The 14,411-nt window shown below is 34.5% G+C and overlaps 3 protein-coding genes across 6 annotated transcripts in view; 1 reads left to right on the plus strand and 2 right to left on the minus strand.

The window, feature by feature from the left end:
- The window catches only part of LOC144852343 (NF-kappa-B inhibitor epsilon-like), a 119,721-nt gene that overhangs the window by 73,336 nt on the left and 31,974 nt on the right, over window positions 1-14,411 (minus strand). The gene's annotated exons all lie outside the window — the stretch shown is intronic.
- On the minus strand, window positions 1,224-3,460 carry LOC144853021 (uncharacterized). Of its 2 annotated transcripts, none has more exons than XM_078711078.1 (3): window positions 3,260-3,460; window positions 1,678-2,172; window positions 1,224-1,515 (listed from the first exon to the last, which is right to left on the minus strand). In XM_078711078.1, exons 2-3 carry the CDS (start codon window positions 2,163-2,165, stop codon window positions 1,467-1,469), a joined length of 537 nt encoding a protein of 178 aa, XP_078567204.1. In that variant the 5' UTR covers window positions 2,166-2,172; window positions 3,260-3,460; the 3' UTR covers window positions 1,224-1,466. The 2 variants fall into 2 exon arrangements, with proteins under 2 accessions (XP_078567204.1, XP_078567203.1); XM_078711077.1 differs by having other exon boundaries at window positions 1,678-2,199; window positions 3,260-3,459.
- On the plus strand, window positions 5,410-14,411 carry LOC144852770 (protein salvador homolog 1-like). 3 transcript variants are annotated; one of them, XM_078710744.1, is made up of 9 exons: window positions 5,410-5,571; window positions 7,879-8,010; window positions 8,200-8,475; window positions 8,682-8,744; window positions 9,224-9,308; window positions 9,399-9,503; window positions 10,496-10,707; window positions 12,857-13,100; window positions 13,713-14,411. In XM_078710744.1, exons 2-8 carry the CDS (start codon window positions 7,914-7,916, stop codon window positions 13,069-13,071), a joined length of 1,053 nt encoding a protein of 350 aa, XP_078566870.1. In that variant the 5' UTR covers window positions 5,410-5,571; window positions 7,879-7,913; the 3' UTR covers window positions 13,072-13,100; window positions 13,713-14,411. The 3 variants fall into 3 exon arrangements, with proteins under 3 accessions (XP_078566870.1, XP_078566869.1, XP_078566871.1); XM_078710743.1 differs by having other exon boundaries at window positions 12,857-14,411; XM_078710745.1 differs by lacking the exon at window positions 8,682-8,744 and having other exon boundaries at window positions 12,857-14,411.

The following is a 14,411-nucleotide window of genomic DNA, read 5'->3' on the forward strand; positions in this document are numbered from 1 at the left end:
AAAAGATTCATTCGGTTGGTATTACAAATAAAATATATGTGTCACTACACTTTGAGAAAGCCAACTGATAGTTAGCGAAACGTCAGGTAAATAATTGTTATTTACTATTACAATTATGGTTGAGATATAATTAACTATTATATTTTACTTTTGTTAGTGTTTTTAAAGCAAGATTACAGATACTACACTATCTACCGTTTGTAAAATGTAAGCTCATGTTTTGTAGATTTGATTGACATACTACTGATGAACTGAAACAAAGATATAAAGCAATTAGGAGGAGCAGGTAGAAAACTTAATGGCAAATATTTTATGTGGAAATTCAAGTAGTAAGTAAGTACTTAAATAGCAGTAATTAGCTATGTAAAATAAAATGGCGTTGGCAACGAGTGTATCGGGTCAGACTAAAGCTTTAAAAGCTCTCATAAATCAGTTAAGATACAAAATGAACCGATGATAATATAACCAGCTGTGTTAATGAAATGTAGCTCATCTTCACTTGGTATGTTTCAACACTGCTTGTATATGATACTTTATGCACTAGTTTCTTTTCAATTTACACAACGGGCCCCACTGAAATTTACATACATTATTTAAGGTGAGAGGTGCTCTTTACCCTACTAAAATAATGACCATTCGCTGTGGTACTTAACCTGGGTTTATTATCTAATACTGTACCTCCTTCGCATTTAGTAACGTTTCGTTACATGCACTGACAGCATAACATCTACTACACAACTATCCCCTGCACCCATTGTGGTAATGTCTGCCCTTCCAGTATTGGACTTGTTATACATGTGAATGTCCTTATACAATCTTTGAATTGATTTTTGATATGTATTGTGAGTAAATGCAATTAACTTGTATGCCACCTTTGCTATTTGCACACCAGTTGATATAAAGTAATAGATTTCATGTTAATGTATTAATATTCTTCTGTGTCAATAAATTGTCAACAATAAATATAAATTATTTGTGTTGTATTCTATAAAACATTTACTACTAGATGCATTTACATTGTTATGGCTGTATTAAAGCATTTCAACAGAATGAATCATGTATTGTTATGCTACTGCTGTAAGCTAAAAACAAAGATGTGGTTTGATGATGTATTGTGTACATAGTAGCTGTATATTGAATATAATAGGCTATTTCTCATGCACTGTTACATTGGTAGAGTGGAATGCACTTTTTTACACAAGTACACAAAACATCTCTATATATACAGTATTTATCTTTTATTACTAAACAAAAATTAAAAACTACAAAACAAACAACCACGTGTCATGAAATGGAAACCAGGCACACATTATCTAAAGTTATTGCACAGTCACACTGTTGAAAGTCAGGTATAAAGATACAAAAGTACAATTCATCTTAGTAATTGATTTGTATTAAAAAACAACCATAAAAATTGGATATATCTGTTAATTAGTGTAGTCTTGAAACAGTCTCTCCACAGTTTCCTAATGCAGTCTAAATAGCCGATTTGTAAGGTGCATATCATCTGTGTATCTGGAAATCAAAAACATTTTAAAGCAACATTATTGTGTGAACTGAACAGTACACTTGTACCAGTATGGTATATTGCATAAAGTATCAGAATAAATAAGAATAATTGTAAATACTTACAAGCATATCTTTAATTAAAACTGTAAATCTTACTATAAAGCTTACCTTGTCATTGGACTGTTAATGTGGGGGAACCTTTCTTCTCTCTTTGGTGTTACTAATGGGGGAAGAGCTATGCCTGTTCCCCAATTTGGAGGACACTTCCGTATAGGTCTACCATATGATGGCAAAAGCTGTCTTAATGTTGACCATTGTTCTGATCTTGTACTTGGTTGAGATTTATATATAAACTGTTCTTCTGTTGCTCTTAGGATTCTTCTTAATGAAGGCTCACCATCAGGCACCCAATGTTTCTCTACTTGTGGAAGATTCGTTGGTGTCATTAGCTTGTGCCGTGCTACTGGAGCAGTGCTTCTCAAGTCAGTTGGGATGTAACGTTTATTGACCCACACAGTCTCTGTACTTGTACCTTGTACACCATCATCTCCTGCTGCTGGTGGTACTTGTGTAACATTTTGGTAATATTTTTCCATAAGATATTGTGGATATCGCCATTGGTAGCTTCCAAATGTTCCCATACATTCCCCACTCATATTTTTCCTATTTAGTAGAGTAGTCTAGTAATTACTAGATAGTATCAATGAAAAGAAATTGAATTTTACACTTTAATTTCTGATGATATCCTCCTTTATGTTATTTTAGGTTGGTTAACATACAATACGGCCTAGCATACAATAGGGCCTCATATAGAGGCTATAGGCTAGAGGACGTAGTACTACTACTAGCTAGAGTAGCTGGGCCTCTATCTAGGAAAGTAGATTTATCAAATTTATTGAATGAATGAATTTCTCTGAAACCTGCTGACTAACTTCATGCAAGAAAATTCAACATACCGTCGTACACCGATAGAAAACACACACACACACACACGCACGCACACTACTTATATAGGGCCGGGGCCTAGGTAGGAATCGTGTACAGCGTAGTAGTACTTAGTAGGATAAAGTACTGAGACGGCAAACTTATTTCCATTGTGGTCCTAAACAAATATTACAGAATAAGGTAATTAAACATAATAAACATACAAAGCAAATTAAATTTCTCCCAATCTAAGAATTTCATGAAAGTAGCCTTTAGATCCCTGTTTAAATAATTGTATTGAAGAGGAGCTTTGAACAAAATAGGGGAGTGAATTCCATAACTGAATGCTTGTTATTATATTAAGAAGGTTGACCTGTTGTGAGTTCTTATGACTGGAATTTGGATCGAAATGCTGTCTCTGGCAAATCTTGTATTGTGATTGTGCCAATATCTCGTCAGGGTAATTGTATCCAGGTAAGTTGGAGCACTTTTATTCATTATTTTATACATAATACATAGTTTCCTCTCTTGTACTCGTAGGTCAACTGGCAACCAATTTAAGTTGACAAACTCATGTATACCTAGGCCTATATGAGATCGTGGTCCTAGGTTCGAAATGCACCTAATAATTTTGTTTTGAGACGTCTGTAGCTTATTTTTAATATATTTATTTTGCACACATGAGTACCATACACAGCACCCATAGTTATAATGACATTGTGTCAGAGAAGAGGCAATTAATTTAAGAGCATAATTATTTAGTAATATATTTTTTATTTCTATTAAGAAATTTAAGTATACAATGAATTTTATTGTACTTTCATACCTGTAGCTGTACCAGTCAGATTCTGGTCAAGATCAATTCCAAGGTAGGCCTATGTGATTGAAGATTTAGCAGTTAATATGTTTTTATTATTACAGATAGCCTAGAGTGTAGACTCTCTGCTGCAAGCTCTGCCTGTATGCTGAGAGGGTAAACAGTACAGAGTTAAGTTTAGGACTGTACTACTAACTGTTCAACGTTACCATGACAGTAATACGCTGAGGGCGTGTTTCCTCACAAAGACTTTAGCGCTTGTGTCAAGCTAGCCGACAATAAGCCAGCCGACAATAAGCCAGCCCACTTTTATTTTTTCCAGCCGACAATAACTATGAAACGCTGTTTGTGTATTTTTCACATTTGCAGTATTGCTTAAGGTTTTTATAGTATTAGAAATTCAATATTTGTGAGAAAATAGCGGATTGTTCCTGGGAGTCACTTGGTGGGATTATACTAGGGTACCTCCTTAGTCGTCCTGTAAAAGTTACAGTAGGACCGCTGGTCCCGTTTACTCAGCATTTATCTTTTAAATCTGAGTGTAACTCAATTACGATTTTTAATATTAAAGTGAAATTTTATACTGTATTTGTGAGAAAACGGCGGATTGCTCCTGGAAGTCACTTGGTGGGATTATACTTGGGTACCTCCGTAGTCGTCCAGTATAAGTTAGGGTGGGACCACTGGTCCCGTTTACTCATCCCTCATCTTTTAAATCTGAGTGTAGCTCAATTACTATTTTTAAAATTATAGTGAAATTTGATACTGTATTTGTGAGAAAATGGCGGATTGCTCATGGGAGTCACTCGGTGGGATTATACTAGGGTACCTCCTTAGTCGTCCAGTATAAGTTAGAGTAGGACCGCTGGTCCTGTTTACTCAGCCCTCATCTTTTAAATCTGAGTGTAACTCAATTACGATTTTTTATATATTGAAATTTGATACTGTATTTGTGAGAAAATGGCGGATTGCTCCTGGGAGTCACTTTGTGGGATTATACTAGGGTACCTCCTTAGTTGTCCAGTATAAGTTAGGGTGTGACCACTGGTCCTGTTTACTTAGCCCTCATCTTTTAAATCTGAGTGTAACTAAATAACGATTTTTAATATTATAGTGAAATTTGATACTGTATTTGTGAGAAAATTTGATACTGTATTTGTGAGAAAATGGCGGATTGCTCATGGGAGTCACTCGGTGGGATTATACTAAGGTACCTCCTTAGTCGTCCAGTATAAGTTAGAGTAGGACCGGTGGTCCTGTTTACTCAGCCCTCATCTTTTAAATCTGAGTGTAACTCAATTACGATTTTTAATATTATAGTGAAATTTACGATTTTTTATATATTGAAATTTGATACTGTATTTGTGAGAAAATGGCGGATTGCTCCTGGGAGTCACTTGGTGGGATTATACTAGGGTACCTCCTTAGTTGTCCAGTATAAGTTAGGGTGTGACCACTGGTCCCGTTTACTTAGCCCTCATCTTTTAAATCTGAGTGTAACTAAATTACGATTTTTAATATTATAGTGAAATTTGATACTGTATTTGTGAGAAAATGGCGGATTGCTCCTGGGAGTCACTTGATGGGATTATACTAGGGGACCTCCTTAATCGTCCAGTATAAGTTAGGGTGGCACCACTGGTCCCGATAACTCATCCCTCATCTTTTAAATCTGAGTGTAACTCAATTACGATTGTTAATATTATAGTGAAATTTGATACTATATTAGCGATGTGTACAACCAAAGAACTTTTGGTACAACAATCAATCTTCGTATTAAGTGCGAGGTTTAGTTAGACTTATATTAACGTATGGGGGTATAACTACTACCATGCGCTGTGTGTTTGTTGTATAGTTTTCCCTTTTCTTTACTTTCAGCAAGCATGCTTTCAGTTTCTGATTGATAAAAGTATTTACCACTATATATTGTATACATATACATTATACATATATTGTATTGCCTACATTATGATTATCATAACTATTTAATGGTATTTAAATTTGTGTAGGCCTAGGCTATGTGTATTTTGAATTCTTGAAATCAAATGTTGATTTAATTCAGAATACTGTGTAATTTGTTTGGCCCTAATGGGCTTTCGTAGAAAATTAATTGGAAAAAAAAGAGGGCGACAGACCCATCAAATACAAAAACAACAGCAGCCAAGCAGTGTACGCCGTATGGAGGTCCAATCCGAAAAATCCACCCCTCACCAAACACAATTCCTCCGCGGAGTGTAAGCAGAAGCAACGCCCGGAATGAGGTCCAATGAGGCTATAACTAAATTAAACTTTGTGAAGACTTTTTACCGTAAAAAGGATTGGTAAGTTTATAATTCACAGATTAAGATATATAGCATCTAACCATGGAGTATTACTCCATGATCTAGGCCTAGGCCTAACTAAAAAGACTAAAAAAAGTAGGCTAGGCCTAGGCCTAGCCTAGGTAGCCTCTCTCTAGTAGTAGGCGGCCTACTAGGTGGGGGGCCTAGGCTAATAAGCCTCAATCATGCGCTAACCTACTAGGGCTAGGCCTAGAGTAGAGGAGCCCCAATAGGCCTAGCCTAGAGGCTAGAACCTACTATAATGGCCCTACCTACAACTAGACTATGCTTATCTAATTAGAGGCTAGTTGAGTAGGGCCTACTATTCTAATACTATTATTAGTATTATACTATGCCTAGCTAGGCCGCCTACTACTACGTTATAGGAGGGTGGTGTAGGGTATCTGGGACTTTTGGTGGGACGATTGAAACCAAAATTGAAATAGGAATTTGATACATTTTGTGTCATCTTTTAATATTCCATTCCAAATTATTTACAAATTCTGATTGAATGAATATAATTAATAAGTAGATTATTAGACACGGTCTTAGTTAGTACATTAGTTTGGGCCACATCTTGAGTACTGTGTACTAATCTGGAATCCCCAATGGAAAAAAGACAGCGTAATCTAATACCCTTTTTACACTATCGACTGGGAGAGGAACACGAATTGAACTCGGAGGCAATTTCCATTTACACTAGCCAAACAAAATGCGAGATGAACTCGAGTTGCGCCCATTTACACTACATCGATCACCCCGGTGCTGTCAATCAAATCACCATTGCGAGCGCACACATGTCTATGGTTTAAACGTTTAAACACTGGAACATATCGACAAATCTCATATCAAAACATAATAATCCGAATTTACACACAATTTATTTAATTTTGAATGTAGTCCAGTGTTAAATTTTCTTTATGGCTATTAAGATTATCATTTATTATTTTAAACATTAACAATTATTTTTCTTTTTAAAATGACTGCATTTCCGCCTTGTAGACTGTACATACATTAAATAGGCCTTAAATTGTTAGGTTGGCGTAAAAATAGGGTAGGTACGGTAGGTATTTAAAATAAAAAATGTATTTGTTAATTAGCATAACAATGTATCAATGAAGGAAAATTAATTATTGTATGGTGCGTTTTGAGTTCCTAAAAAAGATATCATTTTCATCCATTGAGACGTCAGTATTATATATTTGTTTTCCTTTTTCAATAATTAGGCCTACATAGATCGGCCAGGGTAGAGTTACACCAATATTACATTATTTTAAGCTTTCTGGTAAGGTAGAATGCTTACGAACAATTTCAATATTTTCAGCAGAAAAGAAAAATCACAAATGTTTTTGTGCCTTTAAAAGAAAATAACGAACAGCACAATATATCGTACAATTATTATTTGAGGCAAAAAAAGGGTATTTTAAGCAAAAAAACCTATTTTGTTTGCATAATATATTGTATTTCTGTGATAACATGTTACATTTTCACGTCAATGACCTTTAACAGCTCGGTGTTGAACCACAAAAACCGTTTACACTTCGTGTCTCCGGTGTAGATTCGACTACACCGGAGAAGGTACGGCGGAAAACATTCAGCTTCGTTTAACCCCGGGGAGAGCACACCAGGGTGGTTGGATTTTCCTATTTACACCAGTCAATAAAAACCACAACACCGTCCCGGTGTACTAACAACTGCGGGGTTACACCGCTGTTACGGTGATAGTGTAAAAGGGGTATTAGATTAGAACGAGTGCAACATAGAGCAACCAAACTAGTTCCAGAATTGAGACATTTAAGCTATGAAGACCATTTTAAAACAGTCTAGAACAACGCAGATTAAGTGGAAACCTTATCGAAACCTTCAAAATAATTATAGGATTCAAAGGAGTAAACAAAGATCTTTTTTCAAGATATGTACACAGGGTACTACTACAGGACATCCTTGCAAAATGTTCAAACCAAAATTAACCAAATCAAGTAGATACTGACTTTTTTTCTCAAAAAACAATAAATCATTGCTCTTCTAACTCCAGTGGTATCAACTCTATTAACTTTCTAAAAACGAATTGATAAACATTGGCATGATAAGGGGTTTAAAGACTCGGACTAGAAACCGCCCTTTAAACTTGCGGTTTTTTAGGCTAAGTGTGTATATATTGTTAGGCCTCATACTCTTTATTTCGTTATATTTGTCATCAATTTTTATTAGTCATTCTTGTGTCAATTTCCTACAATGTGCTTTCTTTGTTACCAGGTTGTGTCACTCATCAAAGAAATTGAATCCAATGTTTTCTTCTTCTTTCAGAGATGTTATTTTGTTAGTGCTATGCCTGTGGTAAGATGTTAAGACCACGTAAGAAAGATGCATTCAGGCCGTTACCAGAAAGTGGTATAGCTGGCAAGTACACTAAGAAAGAACAGCTACCTATATTTCAAGGTACCTAAATAGGTTCCTGTCATTTGATTAGAAGTACCCTATCGATCGCTCCTCATATTTCCACTCTACTGTTGCCTCGTGAAAATATAACCTTTCACCTCTTAAAATGATTTATACTATCACACTCATATAACCATTTGTTATTTGTATACTATTGATTTCATATAATAATTGTTCATTTGCTAATAGGGTACATATCCACCGTTGTTCGTCATGGACCCAAATCCCAGAAGCGAGCATCCCGCCACCCAGGTAACACACCAACAACTACAACTCCTGAATGGAATCAATCTACAGTTAAACAAGAAAGTGTAAAAAATGTCACGGTGTTGCGTAAACCCAATGCAGAACGGTCGCAGTCATTTAAATCATCGGCAGACAGTGCCTATTCACAAACGGTCAATCACATGCAAGGCATAAAAAGTGCAAGATCAGTTCCTGATTTAAAAGGCAACAAATCTGAAAGTAACTACAGATTTATCTAACTTACAAAAAAGGATACAATGAGTCAATCTCAGTCTTGTTTATCAATTTTGCTTATTAAATAGCATTTTAACCATTTATTGAATATTAACATTTATAACAATATTGAAACATGCAATCATTATTCAATTTTGTCTCCATTTCATGAACAAATGTAGCTCATACTTTATACACATCTTCTCATGTAGTATCTATTGCCTCATCTCAGCAGACCATTGCCACTCATTACCCACCTCAACTTCCTACCAATGGTAAGTATGAACTTAATTCACATTGCTAATCACCAACCTTCTCTTTAGATTTATCCTAAATTGAGTGGTTAGGAAACATGGTGCCAACCTTTCTCTTAAATGTGTGCATTTAATCATAGATTGTCACTCGCAACAGGTCATTGTTTCACATTACTTTTCCTCTCGAAGTTGAGTTGCACCGATTCAATGACAAGTGAAGGGTTAACTAAGTAGTACATCAACGGTATTTCAGATTATTGAAATTTCAGTGATTGACTGGAAAATTGCCAGAGGGCTGGTCACAGTTTTACAACATTTGATGGTATTGCACTGACTAATACATATGTTTAAACCTGGTTTAAACATATCTAACTTTTATAACTTAACGCAACTTACCACTGTAACTCAACGTCGAGAGGAAAACATAACTTTTGAACCTCAAATGTAGTATGTACTAAATTGAAACTTACTGTAAGCTGCTAACATTTGTTTGTTTCTAGCTCAATATAGTACCACCGATGAACCTCCATTGCCTCTAGGCTGGACAGTAGATAGGACCCTCCGGGGACGCAAGTATTATATTGAGTGAGTCTTTATGACATTTTTACATTATAAAAGGAGAGTATCGTATAAATAAATTACTTTGTTCTAGAAAAATCTTGTTCTCTCTTTCAGTCACAACACAAAAACTACTCATTGGAGTCATCCACATGAGAAAGAAGGTTTACCACCAGGTTGGGATCGTGTGGAGTCTTCTAAGCATGGAGTCTACTATGTATGGTAAGCACAATCATTTACCATTCATGCTACAAATTGAACTACATATTCTCACATGCCAACTCTGATATCCACCCAAACTCACCACAATATTTACTTTTATTCACTTCTGAAATTATCACGACTTCTTCCAAACATGTGTTTCAATCAATCAAAATCAATTTATTCCATAAAACTAAGGATAAATACAAAGATGTCATCAAAATGTTATGGAAAAGGGAACTCAAAATTGGCAAAGCTTTTAACCTTAAAAAATAATACGGTAATTGACTAATATCAACAAAATGTAACAACAACAACAAAAACAAGAATAACTTACTTGAAAAGAAATAGATAGCCAAATATTTTGAAATTGAGATAAGTTAAAAAACTGAAAGAACATTTTTGAAAATTATTGTTAAACCTTGACAATATAATTCTGTTTTAGACTTTAGGTTTGCTACAAGTTTCAGTTATAATGCTTTCCTGTTTTGTTGTTTACTTTTTTTGGTTTTTGCCTTTTCAATAAAGTATTTATTATTCATTGTTAATCTTCATTTTCTTGTTTTGTTATCTTTTTCAATTGATAGAATATATGTTTACTATACTTTTTAATAGTGAATCACTAAAAACCAACCCATATTGATTGTGAACACACAGGTACATCCTCTGGGTTGACTGTGTACTCACACTCTCTCTCCCTCATTCATTTGTTTTTATTTATTGAGCTTCATGTGGCAAACAAGGTTGTAAATGATGACCTGTTGCATCTGTGTGTTTATATATATATATATGAAACTTTTTGTTTTTGTAGTATAGTACCATTTCAGCTATTTTTATCTGTTCAAGGGGGATGTAGATAGAGGTTATGTCACCTGTTTTTCCTGTTCTTTTTTCTGCTTTTTTGTTGTGCTTGTGTTGCAGTGATGTCAAAGTATAATACAAAGTAAATAAAACAGAAAAAGTGCCAATGAAGGCAGTTGAATAAACTGCTGAAACATTATGCCTCTTTTTAGTAATGCTACCAAGCAAGTAACATCACAACATCCAACTGCTCTAAGGATGTTCATGTACCAGCAGCAAAGACCACCTCAAAATATGACGCATATATCACAAGTGTTGCATAGTAGGCAAGTTATAAGTGATCCAATGCTGCCAACAAGTCAGATGGCTTCACAACAACAAGTTTCTAATGGATGGGTTCCGCCTAATCCATATCTTAACCAAGGTATGTGACAAGTTTCTAATGGATGGGTTCCGCCTAATCCATATCTTAACCAAGGTATGTGACAATTTTCTAATGGATGGGTTCCGCCTAATCCATATCTTAACTAAGGTATGTGACAAGTTTCTAATTGATAGGTTCCGCCTAATCCATATCTTAACCAAGGTATGTGACAAGTTTCTAATAGATGGGTTCCGCCTAATCCATATCTTAACTAAGGTATGTGACAATTTTCTAATGGATGGGTTCCGCCTAATCCATATCTTAACTAAGGTATGTGAGAAGTTTCTAATTGATAGGTTCCCCCTAATCCATATCTTAACCAAGGTATGTGACAAGTTTCTAATAAATGGGTTCCGCCTAATCCATATCTTAACCAAGGCATGTGACAAGTTTCTAATGGATGGGTTCCGCCTAATCCATATCTTAACCAAGGTATGTGACAAGTTTCTAATGGATGGGTTCCGCCTAATCCATATCTTAACCAAGGTATGTGACAATTTTCTAATGAATGGGTTCCGCCTAATCCATATCTTAACTAAGGTATGTGACAATTTTCTAATGGATGGGTTCCGCCTAATCCATATCTTAACTAAGGTATGTGACAAGTTTCTAATTGATAGGTTCCGCCTAATCCATATCTTAACCAAGGTATGTGACAAGTTTCTAATGGATGGGTTCCGCCTAATCCATATCTTAAACAAGGTATGTGACAAGTTTCTAATGGATGGGTTCCGCCTAATCCATATCTTAACCAAGGTATGTGACAAGTTTCTAATGGATGGGTTCTGCCTAATCCATATCTTAACCAAGGTATGTGACAATTTTCTAATGAATGGGTTCCGCCTAATCCATATCTTAACTAAGGTATGTGACAATTTTCTAATGGATGGGTTCCGCCTAATCCATATCTTAACTAAGGTATGTGACAAGTTTCTAATTGATAGGTTCCGCCTAATCCATATCTTAACCAAGGTATGTGACAAGTTTCTAATGGATGGGTTCCGCCTAATCCATATCTTAACCAAGGTATGTGACAAGTTTCTGATGGATGGGTTCCGCCTAATCCATATCTTAACCAAGGTATGTGACAAGTTTCTAATAGATGGGTTCCGCCTAATCCATATCTTAACTAAGGTATGTGACAAGTTTCTAATAGATGGGTTCCGCCTAATCCATATCTTAACCAAGGTATGTGACAAGTTTCTAATGGATGGGTTCCGCCTAATCCATATCTTAACTAAGGTATGTGACAATTTTCTAATGGATGGGTTCCGCCTAATCCATATCTTAACTAAGGTATGTGACAAGTTTCTAATTGATAGGTTCCGCCTAATCCATATCTTAACCAAGGTATGTGACAAGTTTCTAATGGATGGATTCCGCCTAATCCATATCTTAACCAAGGTATGTGACAATTTTCTAATGAATGGGTTCCGCCTAATCCATATCTTAACTAAGGTATGTGACAATTTTCTAATGGATGGGTTCCGCCTAATCCATATCTTAACTAAGGTATGTGACAAGTTTCTAATTGATAGGTTCCGCCTAATCCATATCTTAACCAAGGTATGTGACAAGTTTCTAATAGATGGGTTCCGCCTAATCCATATCTTAACCAAGGTATGTGACAAGTTTCTAATGGATGGGTTCCGCCTAATCCATATCTTAACCAAGGTATGTGACAATTTTCTAATGGATGGGTTCCGCCTAATCCATATCTTAACTAAGGTATGTGACAAGTTTCTAATAGATGGGTTCCACCTAATCCATATCTTAACCAAGGTATGTGACAAGTTTCTTATCTAACGAATGGGTTCCGCCTAATCCATATCTTAACTAATATGTGACAAGTTTCTAATGGATGGGTTCCGCCTAATCCATATCTTAACCAAGGTATGTGACAAGTTTCTAATAGATGGGTTCCGCCTAATCCATATCTTAACCAATGTATGTGACAAGTTTCTCTTTCAATTCCACTCCATAATCCTCAAATGAGATAAATTATAAAATAGTTTATTCACCTGTAATTGGTGAGTTACTCGCTGTGGAAATGTGCATGAAATGTCTTTTCTGAAATGTGTTGTTATTTACACTGATTGGGTTATTATTATTGTATCTGGTAGTAAATCAAACTCATTTGAATCTGCAGAGGTACCAGAATGGTTAGCAATATATGCTAAAGCAAGTAAAGAACATGATTCCAAGTTGAAATGGGAATTATTTCAATTACAACAATTAGAAACTTACCAAGCCATGTTGACAAGACTTTATAAAGAAGAACTATGTAAAGTTGTCATGGGATATGAAGAATATCGTACAGCACTACACAGAGAAATTGAAAGGAGGATTCTTAGTCAACCGTGATACAGTAGATCATGTGCTAATTCTTAATGGTCTGTTCATTTACCATCTTGTACAAACTGATCTTAACTGTAACAAGATAATGATATTCATGTTGATGTATCTTTTTTAAGCAAGAATAAATTAACAAATAGGCATATTTAACAAAAATCATGGCAAAATATTGGTATGGTTTAAAATGCTTAATTAAATAATATTTATTATATTATAATATATTAGACATGTTCTCTATGCTGTTTATACTGGCATATATTTCTGTGTAAACCCTTTGCTATGGTGTATTAACATCTTTATCCACAGCTGGTTTTATCATGGATTTATACTGCAGTTAAATATAAATTGTAATTATTTGTAACACAATTAGGAATCAGTAATTATATAGTTTGTATACAAAAATAATAATATATCAATCAATATTTTGGTAGTATTAATACAATCCAAAGTACAAATCAATGTTTTAATAATAATACAATACCTTGAAGTCTGCCAAATAGAGAAAAATGAAACAATAATTTTGGCATTACTAAATTAATAATTAAAATATATATATATTTGATATTTACATAATATGATTGATAAGAGTGGTATTCTATCTGGAGCTCAATTAAAAAATATTCCTTTTAATTCTGTATTCTTTTTTTCAGTGCAATATGTTTACCGAACATCATTGTAATTTGATCTCAGCTAAGCCAAAAAATAGCAGGTACAGTTATATGTATTTTATTGTACTCTCTACCCAAAGGTTCCACTCCTATTAATGAAAAGGAGGAATGTATTTACTTACCAGTTTTATGCATTTACACTATTACAAGTTGTTATTATTACATGTTCATCTAAAGCATACTCCAGCATTAGTATGCTAAATATCTGATTTAACTTTTTTACTTGTTTTAAATTGAATGCATGTAAATATTATGTAAATACACAGTTATGTAAAGCAAGATATATATATATTGCTAAATCCATCCTATGTATTCCAGCCTAAAGATTACCCTAACCATTTTCATAATACATAGACATCTTATGCCTAATCTTCTCCAGAAATATACAAAATATAATGTGGTATTACACAGTTCAATATTTTTCAAACAAATTGTGTATGATACTTTGTATTTACCCTTAAATTTAATGTGATATGATAGTATGTTTAGAATTTTGTAGTTAATTATTAATGTGTGTAACAATTTTATTATTTAAACAAATTTGTAACAGTAACCTAAAGTGCTTTAGTTTATTAGTAAGATTAAATGGACAACAGACAGGTGTAGAAAGTTTATGGACCTGACAATTATTTTGCCATGGGAACCCACCTTGTTAACTGTCTTCCATAAATATATTTGATT

The sequence above is a fragment of the Antedon bifida genome, chromosome 9, assembly GCF_963402885.1.
Source record: "Antedon bifida chromosome 9, ecAntBifi1.1, whole genome shotgun sequence".
Taxonomy (NCBI): Eukaryota; Metazoa; Echinodermata; class Crinoidea; order Comatulida; family Antedonidae; genus Antedon; species Antedon bifida.